Source organism: Impatiens glandulifera, chromosome 9 (genome assembly GCF_907164915.1).
Source record: "Impatiens glandulifera chromosome 9, dImpGla2.1, whole genome shotgun sequence".
Classification (NCBI taxonomy): Eukaryota; Viridiplantae; Streptophyta; class Magnoliopsida; order Ericales; family Balsaminaceae; genus Impatiens; species Impatiens glandulifera.
This window is the reverse complement of record NC_061870.1, coordinates 4,558,418-4,577,882: the sequence shown is the minus strand read 5'-3', so window position 1 is coordinate 4,577,882 and position 19,465 is coordinate 4,558,418. Positions and strand designations below refer to the sequence as shown.

Sequence of the window (19,465 nt, the reverse complement as noted above, 5' to 3'; positions counted from 1 at the left end):
TTTAAAATATAAAATGTTATTAGCCTAGTTGATTAAAGAATTATACTTGTTTTGGTTAGGTTGCGAGTTTGAAACATACATATAACATATTTAATTTTATTTTTAACCGTTTTAAGTTAATGGGCGGGTCAACCTAGAATCCGACTCAAATATTTATTTACTCTCACATATATATTTAAATTAACCACAGCTCTCGACACGGCAATCCAGACACTTTCAAAATTAAGCATTAATATATATATATATATATATTATTTAGTTAAAAAGCTGAACTTATATTGTTACAACGTCCCGCGTTAATCAAATTTGGTGTTCAATTTAAAATATAAAATGTTATTAGCCTAATTGGTTAAAGAGTTATACTTGTTTTTGTTAGGTTGCGATTTCGAAACATACCTATAATATTTTTAATTTTATTTTTAATCGTTTTAAGTTGATGGACGGGTCAACCCAGAATCCAACCCAAGTATCAATTTACTTCACTGACACTTTTAAAATTAAGTATCATTATATATGTATATATATTGATTAGTTAATTAAAAAGTTGAACTTTTATTGTTATAACGTATAGCGTTCATCAAATTTGTTATTGAATTTAAAATGTAAAAAATGTTATTAATTTAATTGATTAAAGAGTTGTACTTATTTTGTAAAGTTGTGAGTTTAAAACATAACCAAACACTTTCAAAATTAAGCATTATATATATATATATTATTAATACAAATTATTTTAAAATAATAATCTGTTATGAAAATAATCGATTTAGAAATAAACAAACCATTTATTAAATTATGAAATACCTAAAATTCTCTCTACTCTATTAAGCTTCCTTCTTCATCGCATCCACTGTTTTGTTCCGATTACCAAATCAAGAACGTGTCTTGATCTTAACAGCGTTCTTGTTGGAAATTCGAGGCCGTCGCGATTTCTTGAAGAAGTTCGGGGTTGATGTTCGACGTTGAGTAGAGCCGTAGAGGTAACATGCCACCCTGTAACCGTGCTGGGGCAGTCACATTGACTACAGAGAAAATAACTCGCGACGACTGAATCAGCAGCTCACGCAGTATCTCGAGAAGGGATTAAAATCGAAAGAGAGGAGAGAGTGCAGGATTTGCCGAGCCACAACAAGGAGATGCGGAAGGTGACATGTCCCACGGCTTAAATTGGGTGTAATTTACTGTTTTGTACAATATGTTCCTAACCTAACCTCTTGAAGAACAGGCATAATAACCTTGGTCCAGCATTAATAGGGATTAGGGTACGTGCTCTATGTACTTTTTCTATTAAAGTTACCGAATTCCCTGTTTTTGATTCTTTCTTTCTGTTCCTGTTTGTGGCTCCAGTGGTTTCTGCAATGCATCGAGTTGCCAGTGCAGGGAATACTAACTCGGTTCGCTCTAGAAAGGAGAAAAGGCTAACGTATGTGTTGAATGATGCTGATGACAAGAAGGTAATGCTTCTCAACATCCAACTAACCTCTTTGCCGTTCCAACTTCTCCACTCTTTCTTAGTCCCACAAACCTGTTCACTGAATTGGTTCTCTATTTAGATAATAGGAAGGCCAAAAGTAGGACCCTCTTTATGTCATAGTATTGCTGTTTTAGCTGTTTTCTTTAGTCTAATGCTATTCGTGGAGTGACGAATATAAATGGTTCCACAATAAACTAAATGATTTTACTTATTCTTAGGTTTGTCAATTATTTTCACTCAAATGGAGTTTTACCTACTTTATTGGGATACTAATTTAAAACGCCTCACCAGATTGATTTCCAACAGTGCGATTTATTAGCTAATAAACTGATATTTGTATATAATTGTTCTTGGGATCTTTGATAATGTTTCAATTCAAACACAACGGTTAGTTAACTTAGTTAATTATAATCTTTTTAGATTTGGAAAAATGTTACAGAAATATGGATATTCCAACACAAAAACTATGCATAAAATGAGATCAGGGAAGGAATTTTTTGGGGTATTTCTTCATTTATTCTGCACATTGCAAGACTTCATATATGTTCACTGAGAAGTTTTATAACAATCATTGCTTTTGATATACTTTGCTAGCAAGAATCATGTCATCGGAGCGTTGCGTTCCCAAAGAAAAAAAGATTTCACATATTTAATGCATCATCATTTTGCTTAGTGTGCATGTTTACTTAAATTTCAAGGAGTAAATGTTGAAATTTGTAAAAGTTAGAATTCTGCATTCAATTTTTTGTGGCACTGTAAGTCTCCTTTGGTTGATTATGGATACCTTCTCAGATTTGGTTTTTTCCCTTTCTGTTCTTCAGTGCAAAATCTGTGTTCCTTATTTATATGAGATTTCCAGCTCTACATTTTCTTCTACCAGCCATAATGTATCAATTCTACCAATCTTAATTCTGGAATACTTTGTTTTTGTAGCATTGTGCTGGTATAAATTGCTTAGCCGTGTTAAAGTCCCCAGTGACAGATGGAACTAATTACCTCTTCACTGGAAGCCGAGATGGTACATTGAAGAGATGGGAGTTGGCTGAAGATGGAGCTACATGCTCGGCTACGTTTGAGTCCCATGTTGATTGGGTAATCTTATGTTTGAATATCTATTTGGGATTCCTTTCATCAAGGTTTATCTATAAATATTCCAATGTCTTAAAATGTCTAGAGATCTTATCTTTGGATGTATGTGAGCATCTGTTCTTTTTGTTCCTCGCAATTTTCATTACTCACATCATTTGGGTGTTAGGTCTTGTTAATCTTTTGTTGTCAAAGTAATAGCAGTCCCCGGACTCCCCCCTTTCCAAAATGCTCAGAATGTCGCTATTCTCACCTTATCTGTGGTGGTAATTGTCTTTTTCCCTTTGCATACTTAGTATACTAACCTCAAGTAGGAATTCCTAGTCAATCTGCATAATACTAGACAGGTCTGATATTTATTTTTGGACAAACTTTAAAATATGAAGTGCTATGGAAATATGTATCAAAATGAAGGTGAAATTCTAAGTTGAGTGGGTCAAATGTTGTCCTTAGTAACATAGATCTTGATCCTCTTTCAAATCTTGAAATTTGCAGGTCAATGACGCAGTCCTTGTTGGTGATAGTACCCTTATATCCTGTTCCTCTGATACTACCCTCAAGGTACTTGGTTAGATAAACTATAGTTTATTGCATTATGCGGCAATTATGGTTTAATTTTTCTACTTCAATGTTAACTAAATGGCTTGCAACAGGCATGGAATTGCTTATCTGATGGGATTTGTACCAGGACTCTTCGTCAGCACAGTGATTATGTCACTTGCCTAGGTGCAACACCAAAAAATGTATAGTCACCAATTATATATAGCCTTCTGGATATTTTTGTATAACTTGGATGACAACTTCCTGATTCTCCACTTCTTCAATTTGAGTTCTCTATTCAAACAGATTAGGTAAATCTGCTTTGTGCATTAGTGTAGTCATTCTAATACTAGTACAAACTTATGTATCACAGAGTACTATTGTTGCATCTGGTGGCCTTTGTGGGGAGGTATTCATATGGGATATCGAAGCTTCACTTAGACCCATTTCTAAGTCAACTGATGCAGCTGAAGATGACCATGCAAATGGCTTCAGTTACCCAGGGAATTCACCATCATCTACTTCCAACAGTCTGCATTCTAATGGTTCAAGCAACAATATTTCCTTGAACCCAAATCCATCTAATGGATATGTCCCAGTATCTGCCAAGGGTCATAAAGAATCTGTTTATGCACTAACAATGAATGACAGTGGAAACCTTCTTGTGTCTGGAGGAACAGAGAAGGTATCTTCTAATGTTTGCTATAGTTCTTGTTTTTTGGTTGTTGAATTCATTAAACTGCTGAGATTTGACATTCTGAATCTCTCTGCATTTGGACTCTGAGAGGTGTATTTCTTAATTTCATCCTACTCTTTAGGTTATCCGGGTCTGGGATCCCAGAACTGGTTCAAAAACCATGAAGCTCAGAGGGCATACTGATAATATCAGAGCGTTGCTCCTTGATCCTACAGGCAGGTTAGTGTTCAAGTATGGATTTTTTTGGGATTAATAAGAGTCGGACAAGGGTGACCAATCATTCTTAAAACCATTAAAAAAAACAATCTTCCTAAGGCAAAACCACTGGCGAAGAAGGAAGGAAAAACATTGTTCTGTAGCTGTGTCCTTTGAACCACGAGATTCTTCAGTTATTATGGGTTCCAACTCCTTTGATTGTTATTTATCCTTTGTGTTACATTTTACATAGACTAATTGTCAGAAGAATCAATTAAAAAAGAACCAATCTTTACAGGTACAGTGCATGAAGACATTCAATTTGACCTTAATGTTGTTCAATCATGTTTGTTAGGCATCTTCAAAGATCTTATATGCATCTTGTCTTATGTTTGGAGGCTTTATTTGAATGAAATTCCTTTGAATTTCACCTGTATTCTGTCTTGTCAACTGAAACATGCAACATTTCATCTGATACTTCTCTTTCTCACTCCTTCAAGGTTGTATAAGTAGCCCAAGAGGGGTAGATTTGAGAATTAACGTTGTTTAATTTGTTATATATGTTAGGCATCTTAGAAGATGTTATATGCATCTTGTTTTATGTTTTGGAGGCTTTATGATAATGAAATTAATTTGAATTTCACTTGTGTTCTGTCTCGTCAACTGAAATTGCAACATTTCATCTGATACTTCTCTTTCTCACTCATTCATGGAAGTATACGTAGCCCAAGAGGGGTAAATTTGAGAATTAACATTGTTTAATCATGTTTGTTGTATCTGTGAGGCATCTTAGAAGATGTTATATGCATCTTGTCTTATGGCTTGTGGAGGCTTTATGATAATGAAATTCCTTTGAATTCCACTTGCAGTGTCTAGTCATCTCAAAATTGTAACATTTAATCTGATGCTTCTCTTTCTCACTCATTCAAGGTAGTATAAGTAGTCCAAGAGGTCATAAGGAAATCATTTATCTTTCTCACTCACTCAAGGTAGTATAAGTAGTCCAAGAGGTCATAAGGAAAACATTTATCTGGCCTGACAACTCACAACAAATTCAAAAACTCAAGATCATTGTTGGAGACCCAATTTACCATGTGCAATAGATAAGCATCCCTTTAATTTACATGTTGGTTTCTTCAAGCCTTGTAAAGTCTGTCATTCACATCCTTTCCAAAAGATCTTAGCACAGAACGAAAAGGGTGCGACCTTTCCGTTCTTGATTAATTTGTTCACTAATTTTCCTAATATTCCAACAGACACAAAAGAAACAAGCTGCATCAGTTTCTGTTGTTGTAAGTTGTTCACCTGCTTTCAAAGGACATGATGTTATTGTGATACATGTCTTCTTTTACCTTAATAAGGATTTGACAGTAATTGAGTTGAAAGTTGAGGAAAGTGTAGAATTAACTCTATCTTTCTTGGAAGTTGGTGCAATTACTTGCACTCAACATGTTGCTTTGCTTACACTCTACACATTACTTGTTGTCAGTCATTGCTTTTATTACACTCAAAGTCCTTTATATATCACACATCTCTAATGTAAAATACAAGTCATATTTGAGTAAAATATTCACTCTTCACTCTCAAAAGCTCAATTCTCTACATGGTATCAGAGCAATATTGAGCTTTAAAATTTTCAATCTTTTTTTTCGATCGGCTATCTCCTATCATGGCTGGCCAAAATTCTTTCTCATCCACCATCCCTTCTGTGGATTATTCTCCTATCTCCGTCTTTAGATTTAACGGCGACAACTACCTCGAATGGGCAAGCTCCGTCAAAATGAACATTCGAGGTAGAGGAAAACTATCATTTCTTACCGGAGCCACCGTCGCTCCCAAATCCGGTGATCCCACCTATGAAGCATGGGACATCAACAACGGCCTTGTCATGTCCTGGCTTGTTAAATCCATTACTTCTGAAATGGCTAAAATCTATGTCAACGGGTATGAAACCGCAAAAGACATTGTCTACGTTGATGACATAATCATAACCGGAGACGATGAAAAAGAGATTCAAAATTTGAAAGAGTTCATTAGTAGCCGATTTGACACCAAAGATCTCGGATCTTCAAGTTTTTCCTAAGAATGGAACTTGCCCGATCAAAGAAGGGGATCTCCTTATCTCAAAGGAAATACACCATAGATCTTTTAAAGGAAACCGACATGCTTGGGTGTAAACCTGTCGACACCCCCATGGATTCGGTCCATGAACTTGGAAATAATAATGGCGATATTCCAACCGACAAAAGTAGATACCAGCGACTCGTGGGGCGACTCCTGTACTTATCTCACACTCGTCCCGACATTGGCTTCGCAGTGAGCGTTGTTAGACAATTCATGAATCGTCCCTCCGAAGATCATATGAACGCAGTTTTCAGAATTCTAAGGTACCTAAAAGGTTCTCCGAGAAAATGCCTTCTATTCACAAGTAAAGACGACAAGACAATTCGTGTGTTCACTGATGCCGATTGGGCCGGGGACATTACTGACAGAAAATCCACCTTTGGATATTGTTCATTTGTATGGGGCAATCTCTTCACATGGAGAAGCAAGAAACAATCTGTTGTCGCTCGGAGTAGTGCTGAAGCTGAGTATCGTTCTCTTGCACTCGGAATTTGTGAAGGAATTTGGATACGCCGCATCCTTGAAGAGTTAGGATTGCCTCCAGATGGACCTATTCAAATGATGTGTGACAACCAAGCTGCAATCAGTATTGCAAAGAATCCGGTTCATCATGATAGAACCAAACACATTAAAATTGATCGTCACTTTATTTCAGAGATCGTCAATAAAGGGTCTATTGCACCCCTCTACGTTACATCACGCAATCAGGTGGCTGACATACTCACCAAAGCTCTTCCCAAGCCGAATTTCGAAGAATTATGTGTCAAGTTGGGCACGTTCAACATCTACTACCCAACTTGAGGGGAGTGTAGAATTAACTCTATCTTTCTTGGAAGTTGGTGCAATTACTTGCACTCAATATGTTGCTTTGTTTACACTCTACACATTACTTGTTGTCAGTCATTGCTTTTATTACACTCATAGTCCTTTATATATCACACATCTCTAATGTAAAATACAAACCATATTTGAATAAAATATTCACTCTTCTCTCTCAAAAGCTGAGTTAATATCTCTAATTTAGTTGCGGTTGCAAATTATATGGCTGCAGGTATTGCTTATCAGGATCTTCAGATTCTATGATCAGGTAGAACTCACTTATTTTGAAGAACAATTTTTCATATTCAGTTCTATTGTTTATCATCCATTGTACAATCGTCTACTTTTCTGCCTTTGTATCCAATTTCTTAATGACTGACTCCTCAATTTAAATTGAAGAAACGTTTCTCCGCAATATTATCTGTATTTTATGTGTTTTCTGAAGTAGGATAAAGACTGATAAACCCATATACCATTTATTTTGTTATGTGAATTAGTTATATATATGTGTGTGCATGTGTTGGTGGATAACAAAGATTGTATTTATGGGCTTTTGGCATAATCTCCATTACTTAACTTACATAGCATCATCTAGGTTTGCCCTCATAAATGAGGTTGCAACATTAAGATGTTTCAATCCAAATGGCTATTTCTACCTGTGGAAAAGAGAGTGTTATAATATCTATATGAGTAGCATCATGCTGTTCTGAGTAAGGGCCACACTGTCTTAAAGTTCTTATCTTTTAACTACTGCAAATGTCACCATTCTAGCTTCTCCTGCTATTTCTAATTACACATTGTTATTCGAGATATGCATATGATGATGAAGATATGAAGTGTTTCGATGTTCCCAACTTATGAATTCTTATACTTATTTATAGACTATGGGATCTAGGTCAGCAACGCTGTGTGCACTCTTATGCCGTGCATACAGATTCTGTTTGGGCACTCGCCAGCACACCTACGTTCAGTCATGTGTATAGTGGTGGGAGAGACAGTACTGTAAGTCGATATCTTTAAATTACTTGATGTTCTGTGTTTAGGTCTCTACTGTCCTTTTGTCCAGCAGCTTACTGTTTGTGTTTGTTTCTGTGATACCTTTTATTTATATTTATCTCATTACTCTTTATACTCAGATGTATTTAACAGATTTGTCTACAAGAGAAAGCATGTTACTTTGTACCAAAGAGCACCCTATTTTAAAGTTGGCATTGCATGATGATGATATATGGGTTGCGACCTCAGATTCTTCTGTAGATAGATGGCCAGTTGAGGGTGGAAACCCTCAGAAAGTTTTTCAAAGAGGTTGCTCTTTTCTTGCTGGGAATTTGTCATTTTCACGGGCAAGAGCCTCCATAGACGGATCTACACTAGTGAGTAATGATCTCATCTTTGTTTTATGCATTCTTCTGCAGCTTGGTTTAAGGGATTTGTCTGGTGCCAGTATATGTTTTCTCTTTTTGATTTCTAAAGTTAGTGGCAAACATTTCTCAATTTTTTTGCTTGAATACCAGAGAATTCTACACAAGTTGAACTTCAAACTAATCAACACCAATTTCTCGGATGGACTTGTGTTCTTTCTGAGAACTCTATATAGTTCAAGCACATGTGTTCTCTCTTAGAATGCTGTAGTGTGTAGCCTGCTCTATTTATACACCATAGGGAGATAGATAGCCTTACAACAATAGGAAACACAGACAAGAAGACTAAAATGTAATTACAACAATTATAACATGACGAATCAATACCAAGTCTTCCACTCCTCTTGTCTTCAATAAAGATATAAAGCATCATCTTCAACAAATTCATATTGTAAAATTTATTTTGTAATTGGACTGGTTATACATTTCCTTTAATCCTTAAAACCTTTTTAGCTTCTCTTCATCTTGCACTTTTTATTTGATGTATTATTCACTCGGAAAAGGTAAGAAGAAGCCTCTGTTATCTACCTACCTACCTTCGAAATTTGACATTCATTAATTACATTCTGACTTTCTTGGGTGTTTATAGTACTTTGGAAAATGTTGGAACAATTATTTAAAGAACTTTTTTTTGCTAGTATTTGGTTTCACCTTCTACAGAGCTGGCATTTGGATTCATGTAGCAAATATTGTTTCTTTTGGTTTTCTGGAATGTATGGAGTTATTTGTTCTTAAGGAAATCTTTTATATTTGAGAGCATCCCCTCTTCATCAATGAAATTGCCTTTTGATCCCCAAAAAATGAGAAAACCTGAGCACCTTTCATTTGTTTTAATGCCTACGCCAGCGTTATTTATCGCTGTCAATTTATGAATGTACAATTCTTTATTACTTTAAGTACTGATGTTAGTTATTTACTTTGCAGGTTCCTGTTTATAAAAATCCCTCATATACCATTCATGGAGCACCAGCAATTATTCATTCTGTTATTTTAAATAATAGAAGGCATGTCCTCACTAAGGTAGTTTTCTTTTGACAGTTTCATACAAAAGTTCCTAGGAACATCACTTCTTTCTAGTCGAAGACTTGCAGAATTTGATCTTTTACTCTATTGTGGTCTTTGATAGGATACAGCTGACTCTGTTAAGTTGTGGGAGTTGACTAGAGGCATCGTAGTAGAAGATTATGGCAAGGTTAGCAGCTTAATATTTTCTTACCTGATTTTTTTCTTTTTTCTCAACATTGGTGTAGTTCAGTTCCAAGTCGTGTTCTATCTGTTGATTCTATTTCAGGTGTCCTTTGAGGAAAAGAAGGAAGAGTTATTTGAAATGGTATAGGTGTTCTTAGATATATTTTTGAATGTATTTTCCTCTTGAATTTTTGCCATGTATTTGTTTCTGCAATTTCCAGCTCATATTGATGGGTTTTCAGGTAAGCATTCCTGCATGGTTCACTGTTGATTCCAGACTCGGATGCTTGTCCATCCACTTGGATAGCCCCCAGTGCTTTACTGCAGAGATGTATTCATCTGACCTTAAGATTGCTGAAAAACCTGAGGATGATAAGGTTTATATTCCCTCTCCTTTAAGTTCATTCATAACCTCCACAGTGCAACCCTTAAAAAAAATCATTCAAGGAAGAGGAGAGAAAGAGCGAGAGATATCAAAGAAGTATTATCATTATGAAAATTCTTCAGCATTACAATTCTACTGTCTTTTCCATCTATTCTGAAATGCATGTATCCTTTAGGAAAAATATTTAACACTGAGATATTATGAGTAGATTTAGAAATATACTCATTGATTTACAGTTTGAACTCATAAAACTAACATTCTCATTTGGATTCTCTATGACGAAACGTTATTCCATTTAGCAGGTAAATTTGGCACGGGAAACACTTAAAGGGCTTTTGGAAAATTGGTTATCCAAAAGAAGGAAGAAGTTTGGATCCCAAGCTTCAGCCAATGGAGAAGTTCCATTGTCCAAGGATATCTCTGCTAAAAGTCCTACACTTTCCAGAACAGAGGTAGAAAATGACTTGTTTGTCTACCCTCCCTTTGAATTCTCTGCAGCCTGTCCTCCTTCCATCATTACTGAGGGCTCTCAAAGTGGTCTATGGCGAAAGAAAGTCACCGAGTTAGATGGGACTGAAGATGAAAAATACTTCCCCATGTGGTGCCTTGACTGTCTTCTGAATAATCAGTACCCACCAAGGGAGAACACCAAGTAATAGTCCTAGCACTGGTCCATTCAATTTTACACAGGACTAGAATATCTTTATTTCGCTACTGACTTGGTATCTGGAACAGGAAATTTCATAGTATGCAATGTCAGTTTCAACTTTATTCTGTTAATTCTGTCATAATGTCAAAATGTTTTATCCGGAAATATATGAGTTGCGTAATTACAGTAGAGGTTAGGACCATTTATTTATATGCCTACAATTAAGTATGACTATCTAAACCTAATGGATTAAGATGAAGCAGAGGAGTACTTGCTAAGTGATTCGATTGAAATAGCAGTTGTATTAAAGATCATCAAGATCCAAAACTCTAAGATGGACAAGAAGCATTGGAAGAAAAGGAGAATTGAATCAACAGTTATCACATATATGGTCCAAGCTTACACATCAGTGATCAAAAGGACAAGCAGCAGGAGACTATAAAAGAAGTCTTAGTTATGCTTCAAGAAATGCATTTACAAATGTTCTTTGATAAGCAAGTTGCATGAAAAAAAGACACTAGGAGTATAACATAAAAACAAATATTTTTATTTTTTTTAAATGTGGGTATTTATTATTTTGGTTGATGATGTGATTGATGAGTAGATTGTTGAGTGGAAACGAGTATTTTCTTTGAAGAGTTAAAGTCCCTTATTTGGTAGTGGCGGGGTGGAATCAAGGTCGGAAATTGTAGCCCCTTACAAGTGCTCAAGATTCAGCTTGAACCATTGCAAAAGGGCTGAGAAGTTCAGGATCAAAACATGCCGAGATCTTTACAAGCAGCAACTGGATTACCTTAGGCATAATATCAGCAAGGATGGTGTTTCGGTGGACCCAGATAAGGTATTGGAAAACCAATTTTAATTGGGACACATGTGAAATGTACCAGCTTCATCAATCATCCACTCAGGGTCGGGAGAAGACAACCTCTTGTTCCTGCTCCTCTTTCTTCGCTTCGGGGACGGAGTTTGAAATTAAACATAAAACAAAGGCCTTAGATTCCTGACAATAGGGCTGAGTTTTCTTAAACTGGTAGGAATATTATCAAAATTTATAGTGAGATCTTGAGATGGTAGTTTTGTGAATGGAGAAGACCACATGGAAAAGCATTGGCTACTTTGTGGCTTGAATCTGGATTATTGAAGTTCTCATAGCTTCACTTACTGGGAAAGGTTCATCTTCAATTTTGTTTGGTTGACCAAGTTTGAGTTAAAAGAAATTCTTAACAGACCATTCAGCTTGTTATTTAACCTAGAATAATTTAATGCATGGGTATCTATGTAGACCTATTGTAATATAATGGTCTGATTTTTGCTTGCTTTTAAAAGGATTTAGTACTTGCAAAATTGTTTTTGTTTCTGCCAAATTTATGTGTTAATTCTTGTCCTTACAGATGTGGATTTTACCTACACCCATATGAGGGTTCAACTCTGCAAGTATTGACTCAAGGGAAACTGAGTGCGCCTCGTATATTAAAAATTCACAAAGTAAGCTTTTGTGTAAATCATCTTAATTATTAGTGTTGGAGCAATTACTGTGAGATTCTGTAATCCCTTTTATGCAATTAGGAATTTCCTTTTACCTCAGTTTGAGTCTTGAATTGGATTCTAAATTAATATATTGTACCCTAGAATTGTCTGATTTCAAGTATGCATCTCATATAGTTAAAATTGTTTTAAAATGAACAATTCTGAGGACTTTGAAGATCGGAGAATTTTCTCACATTTACAACCGCTAATCTATTATAAAGAAACAATTTGAACCACTTTTAGTTCAATAGGAGTCCAAACATGATCTTGTATGGATAGATGAGATCCACATCGAGATGAGAAGTCTTACAAAACATCTTTAAGGGTATGATGGAATTTTAACTGGTTCATCTTTTGGTCTAAGAAACTACCAAGAGACTTGTTTATTATGGAATTGCGCTGGTTTCCAAAATGGTTGGCCATGAATAAAATTTTCCATGGTTGATTAGCTTTGAGAGGCCTTAGTTCTTACTTTGTTTACTTTTCTTCTGAAGAATTTCTCTTACGGAAAACTTTTACTATCTGTAAGCCACATAAAATCTTTCAATTTATCGCTATCAGAACATTTTATGTTTTATTATTTTAAGGTTTATCTGATTTTTTTAAAACTGCAAAATAGATGAAACGGATCATCACGAATTGTGAAGAGATTTAATCTGATTTATGGTTGAATGATTTATCTGTATATGAGCAGATGGATAACAATTATCATTTAAATGATGACAGTTAGATCCTCTTGTATACATTCATCTTGCATTCACTTGAAACTGTTGATGTGATGAAGTGTAACTATAGATATGCTGAAATAATCTGTTTCTTTTTAATTTAGGTTATTAATTATGTTGTGGAGAAGATGGTTCTTGACAAACCGGATAGTTTGAATGCTGAAAGTTTGTCACCCGGATTTCGTGGTGGTCAGTTACAGCCTCCAGCTGGGAACGATATATTTGCAAGAACTGGAGTGAAGCCTTGGCAAAAGCTGAAGCCGTCTATAGAAATTTTATGTAATAATCAAGTAAGTGAACAATTGATTAAATTTTTAGTTCGCTTTTAAACGTTCAATAAAAAAAATAGGTTATTAGAATGTAGGCACCAATGACTGTCATCACTGTTCTGAGTAATGACTTAGGCTAAAGTTGTGTTTGGACATGTATAATTGGAAAAAATATAATTCCAACTTGTTAAGAATTAGAATTGAATCATATTTGTATTATTATGTTCGGGAAACATGTATTTTAGAAAGAAAAAAAAGGTCAATAATTGAGATCAAGAAGCTGTTGAAGCTGAGTACTGGTATTTAAGAACTTAAAGGAGTTAATCAAGAACTGGCGGAGGGAAGTAGTTTGGGCCATTTTTAAATTGAGGAAGCAAAATAAGCAACGCAAGTTCAATAAACAAAATAAAACTTGTATAAGTATCTTTAGACTAGACAATAGGTTTTTTAGGATATAAATCTGATGTCATAAATAATTATCTTTTGGGTTTATTATTTTCTTTTCTTCATGTAATATTTAATATTTTTCACAGTTTTGAACGTTATTTAATTCTTTAAAATTTGAGAGACTCCGAGGACTGGTGTTATTAATTTATCCGTGTCTGTTGATAAGTCTATAGATTGAACATGTAAATGTTCTTATTTCACTTGCTTCACCAGGTTTTATCAATTGATATGAGCTTAGAAACAGTCCGGGCTTATGTGTGGAAAAAATCTGATGATGTTGTCCTCAACTACAGACTGGTTCAAGACAAGTGATTTTTGCCATTCATCAAGAGGTCAGAACTCGTACTTTTCACTTTTTTTAGCTGGTGTATTTTAGCTTTAAGAAATGTAACTCTCAGGCATTAGTAGCACAAATGATGACATTTTTCTCTTTCCTAGAACGGAAGAAAAATCCATTAAATTCTCTAAGGCTTTGTTAAATGAACTATACAGTTGTTAGAACTTTTTTTAAGGAAACAACAGCTCGGGTTGAAGCTCTGTCTTACTCCCACTGCTCCTGATTTGGGAAGGGTAGAACTGCAGGGAGATATAAACTGTCACTTGCTTTTACGCAAAAAAAAAAAACCTCTCAAAAGGCCTATTTGTGATCACATTTTATGTTCATCATTTGTTATTTTCTCCCAAAATTACATTGATCTAGTAAATAATTTGGATCATGATCCAAAGAATAATTTTTATACAAAGTGAAGCTAAGAATCATACAATAATTTGGATCATGATATGGAATATAATATTTATACTAAATGAAGTAAAAAATCACACTATAATGTTGGATCATGACTGAAAACAATCTTATACCAAACTTTAAAAAAAAAAAACACTTTCAGTTATAACTTTCTAATGGAATTGTGATTTTGACAACCAGTTTCCAATAGGTTCCTTATATTCTTCCTGAATGTACCGTTTCAGTGTCCACCTATTTTACATCTGTTATTTTCTTCCACAAACTTCTGACAATTTCTGCAAAGGACTAATTCCCCTTTGTTAAATATATATATGGAAACTCAAAACGAGAAAACACACTGTTAAATGATGTCTCACATGTCGACAACTAAGAAAAGTACTAAGAGAAACAGAAGAAATAAACTACAAACTAATCTTGGCCTTTAGCTGTAGATAATTTATGCAGCAATGCTTATCGCAATCAAGTAGTCCTAGAAGTGTTAGATCAGGGGAGTGTTCAAGATCATGTTCTTCATTCTTATGTGTGAGACTATAATGAGTACCAGCCTAGAGATCTAGGATTTATAGAAGAAATATAGTTGAGACACCTAAGTCTTTGAGAGGGAAAAAATCTAGATTCAAAACTATTCATTCATTTCTCTTCTAATAATGATTACTATACTATTTATAAGCTACTAAACTACTAACTTACTCTTTTAACTATCATACTACCTCCTACTAACTTCTAATAATGATATTAGTGGTACAACTACTAATATATCCCACTATTACCGATACAGAGAAAAGAAGTTCGACACAATATTCGGAACATGACACCTAAGAATGTGGTCCTTAACATAATACCACTTCATATGACATAAACCAATTCTTACCATGAATTCTTAGAAACCATCGACGATTTAGGTGAAATTTATGGTTCAAGACAAGACATATATGTTAAAACAAAGTGCATATTAATATTCTCATGAAGTTTATTTATGTTAGTTTTGCTACCTTTTCAATTTTGCCCGAGTTTTGATAAAGATCCTCAAACTTGCAAAATCTAAAAGAATTGCCCCTGATTTAATCCCCATGTAGACAAAATATTCCATCAAACTCCTATATGCATTCTACCTATCTTGTCCATGATTTTGCAGATGAAAGCATTTTTCAGCATAAGATGGAATTAGATTTAAGTTGGGGAAAATTAACGTTTATAATTACTGCACCTGGTTACTTTGTAAGGAATGCAATTAGGTTTTAGGCCGGGCCTTTTTGTATTTTTTAGAAGTTTGAATGATTATTTTTTTCTGGTCGTTGGGATTATTCACATTTGGATCCAATGTACAGGTCTTTTTGCCTTCTGCATTTTTCTTGCGATATACCTATTAAAAAGATTTTTTTGCTGGTCTGACCATTCTTGTGATGATTTGACTACAACATTCCTGTTTACATGACAAAATTATGGGGAATTTGTTTGTTGCAGATTGAATGGTATATATAAAACGTAGGTATCCATCCTGGATAGTCAATGACAAGAGACTTAGACTAAGAGGCTTATTACTACCTTGAGATCTTAGGTTCGATTATAGAAGTACCAGATTGAAGTGCGGGAAATGTTGGCCGAAACATTCTGGTTACAAAATGTATCAACATTTATAAAATTATTATAAATTTAATTGCATATTTATGTTTTTTATATGTAGGAACTAGGAAGTGCAAGTATGTACATGTTAGAGTTCAAATTTTAGGGCTTAAACAATCCAATAAAAAGACAATCCAATAAAAAGGTGTGAGAAACCAGAAAATCGTTAAGAGAAGTAAGAACCTTTCGTAATTTCTTTCAATAATCCAAATGAAACATAAACTTCCTTTATATGATAGGGCAATCCTAATAATAGTTAATTATAATGCTATTGATAGTTATCCTAACCAATCCAATTAAAATAAATAATAATAAATAAAATAAACTAAGACTATTAATTTGACGGACATGTGACGGTATGATTGGTCCGGACCCTAATTCTCGATCTCCATCAGTATCACTTGTGCAAAAAAAATGATGAGATGGGTGGAGTTGCTACTACTTATGTCATTCACTATAATATTGATAAGATTGTTGTTTCTAACATTGATGCATTCCTCCTTTGAATTGATTTTGCAGTAGCAGTTGCTGCTATTATTTAGTTATTTATAGCTGACCTTTTGCCATTGCACAGAAACGAAGGTGTGTGAGAAGTGAATGTGGCCCACTTGAAGAAAAGAAACAAAGTATCTGAATAGAAGCTCATTTTTCTCCATTTGTCTTCATTCTCAAGTTTGCCAATAATTTTATGCTGCTACTCCAAACATTGGTCTGAGTTTTATTTTTTTATTTTTTGGGTCTTGAGCTTGAGATTCAATGCAAATTAGCTCTAAAAGAGATCATATTTGCCACACACGCACACAGCTTGAGCAGGGGAAATTGTACTGTGTGTGCATATTTAGAATAAACCAATTTACTTATATTTTCTTGGAAATAATGCCTCTTATATTTTCTTGAATATGTATTTGCATATATTTTATCTCCTCCTGCTTTGTTTTTTTCCAAATGAATTAAAGATCACTACCAGTATGAATTTATTTTTCAACAAATTTGGTGAATTGTAATAAATGTCTTCTTATGTGTATGCTTTGTAATATATTTAATTTATATTAAAAAGAAAAAGAAAATTGGGTCCAATTGAAAACACTCTGCAGGTTTAGAGTAGAAAATGTAATTTTTTTTTTAAAGGTTGGGTATATTAAGTTCCAGCTTTAAAAGTGATTTTTATTTGGATCTAGATTACTTGCCTCTTGTTGAAGATTGATCTTGATAAGGTTCGAGGTGTCTAGCAATCTTGCCTTGTTTTTGTCTTAGGGTTGAGTTAATATATGAAAATGAGGTTTTGAGTTTTTATTTATTTTCTAGTTTAGACATAAATTTCTTATTATTTATTTACTTACAATTTTTATTCAATTAAGATGATTCGGTATTTTGTTGCGTTACCCCCAAATAAAATCAGCTATAAATATTGTTGTGTGGTTTATGTTTTCTATTCTAAAATCTTTGTTTTGATTTACTTTTATGTTGTTCATAAAATTGATTTTGGTTAATTCTCTATAGTTGTTCTAACTGTTGTAATTGAATATTCTCGCTAGCCGATACAATATTTGTTTGAAGAGTGAAAGATCTATTGATCACATTTTTTTTCACACCATCAAAAGTTGATGACTTTTGGGTCGAATTGAATTGTGTTCTAGTAACAAAATCGTGGATTACTGAAAACTAATTTCTCTCATCATGTGGTGGACAATCTGGAAAGAAAAAAAATAAAAGAGTTTTTAAAGGGATAAGTTATGGATATGAACGTCTCAAAAAATTTATGTTACACACGTTTGCCTCAATCCGAAAAGAGGAGTTGGTAGGGATGAGAATTTTTTGATCTTTCTGACATTTAAATTTTTTATGTTATTTTCTTATTTATTGTTTTGTTTTTTCCTTCCCTTGTAACGTTTAAACGTATTTTACGTTCTTTTAAATAAAAATTGAACTTTTTTTCAAATGTTATCATTCACTTTACTGGTGAGCAGTTCTTTAGGGTGGACAGGACTAATGATCCAACTAAATTGGACATTGTTCTCATTCACTTTACTAGTGAAACAAGATTGTGGTATGCGTCTTATCTTCAGCAACACAACCATAGAGAAGTCATGACGTGTGAGGTGTTGAAGAGAGACATCTTCTGCAGTTCGGGCCTTCCATACATGACACCCTCATGAGGAAATTGATGAACCTGAAACAGGTCAGTTCTGTTCAAATATACAATTTCCAATACATGTCAATTTCCCAAAAATTGTATAGTATGCCAATGGAGTATGTTATAAACTGCTACTTGTCTGAGTTGAGGGAGGAAATCGCTAATTGTATCAGACTACAATTTCCCGGATCCTTAAATGAAGTCATGTCGATGACCAAGGTCCAAGAAGCGACATACAAGTCCCTAATGAGCAGCTAACACTTGTAAAGCGCTGAACCACCGCTTCTACCCAAGATAACAAATATTAAATCAGGCTGAAAAAACACCAACAGAACTCCACACTTCAAGCCAAGCTCATCATATGTGTTGTCTTCCAGTGCAAACCAAGGTCACATTAATCAATTAGATCCGGTTTCAATGGATGAAAAGTGAGAATCTAACCACAAATGTAAATCAAAATTATTCATGGTCTCAGTTAATGATCACTTACCATATTTCCAAGAACCCACTCCAGAGCCGGGTTTTGATGATTCTCTTTTGCAGTCTGAGACAGTGGAAGAGCATGCCATTTTTTTGCACGCATTGACCGATTCTAAAAATTTTCAAACACTCCAGATTCTTAGCAAGATCGGGAACTTTCCAAAGGTGATTCTCATTGACACAGGCAGCAATCATAACTTCATTAATAGCAATTTAATGAAGAACATAAGACACGACATACTACCCACCCAGGTGCTGTTAGTTCGAGTGGTAGACGACTCTAACATTTTCTACTTCAGCTTCTGTCAAGGTCTGAAATAGTTATGGAAGGTAAAGTTTATCAAACAGATATGAAGGTGCTTACCATGACAGGGTATGTCATTGTACTTGGCATTGAGTGACTGATTAATTTATGTCCTTCGTCATGGGATTTGAAAAACTGACTCTATCTTTTGTTTAAGAAGGGATAACCACAGTCTTACACAGTCTTACAGGGAATATCCCCATGCACAGATCAACTTAATACAATACAACTATCTAGAGAAGTTACTAAAGAAAGACAATGTTCCTGCCATGTTCAAATAAAAAGTGAAAATAAAGACCATTTTTTTTCACTTACCACAAGAGAATCAGAAGAGATTCCTAATGACCTCTAGCGGATGCTCGAAGACTTCAGCCCAATATTCTAGCAACCAGAAGACCTATCACCAGTCAAGGAATAAGATCATCGAATTCCACTAAAGGAAGGCACATAAGTTGTGTGTTTGTGTTCGCACATAAGTTGTGTGTCTGTGTTCTTATTGGTATCCTGCTCTGCAAAAGACATAAACTGAACATTTAATCAATGATATTTTGAACAGGGGAGTTATAAGAAGTAGCCACAACTTTTTTGTTGCCCTAGTTATTCTGGTCCGGAAAAAAGACTTATCCTGGAGATTGT

At 34.6% G+C, this 19,465-nt stretch overlaps 1 protein-coding gene across 2 annotated transcripts; it reads left to right on the top strand.

The window, feature by feature from the left end:
* Positions 1–861: 861 nt before the first annotated feature.
* Positions 862–16,834, top strand: LOC124914214 (WD repeat-containing protein 48-like). Of its 2 annotated transcripts, XM_047454717.1 has the most exons (20): positions 862–1,142; positions 1,223–1,259; positions 1,345–1,451; positions 2,405–2,563; positions 3,053–3,118; positions 3,211–3,300; positions 3,471–3,782; positions 3,916–4,013; positions 7,165–7,200; positions 7,814–7,934; positions 8,069–8,305; positions 9,278–9,373; positions 9,480–9,545; positions 9,645–9,683; positions 9,784–9,918; positions 10,229–10,578; positions 11,967–12,060; positions 12,932–13,117; positions 13,757–13,875; positions 16,486–16,834. In XM_047454717.1, the coding sequence occupies exons 3-19, from the start codon at positions 1,356–1,358 to the stop codon at positions 13,853–13,855; spliced, it is 2,280 nt and encodes a 759-aa protein (XP_047310673.1). In that variant the 5' UTR covers positions 862–1,142; positions 1,223–1,259; positions 1,345–1,355; the 3' UTR covers positions 13,856–13,875; positions 16,486–16,834. The 2 variants fall into 2 exon arrangements, with proteins under 2 accessions (XP_047310673.1, XP_047310672.1); XM_047454716.1 differs by having other exon boundaries at positions 862–1,259.
* Positions 16,835–19,465: the final 2,631 nt, after the last annotated feature.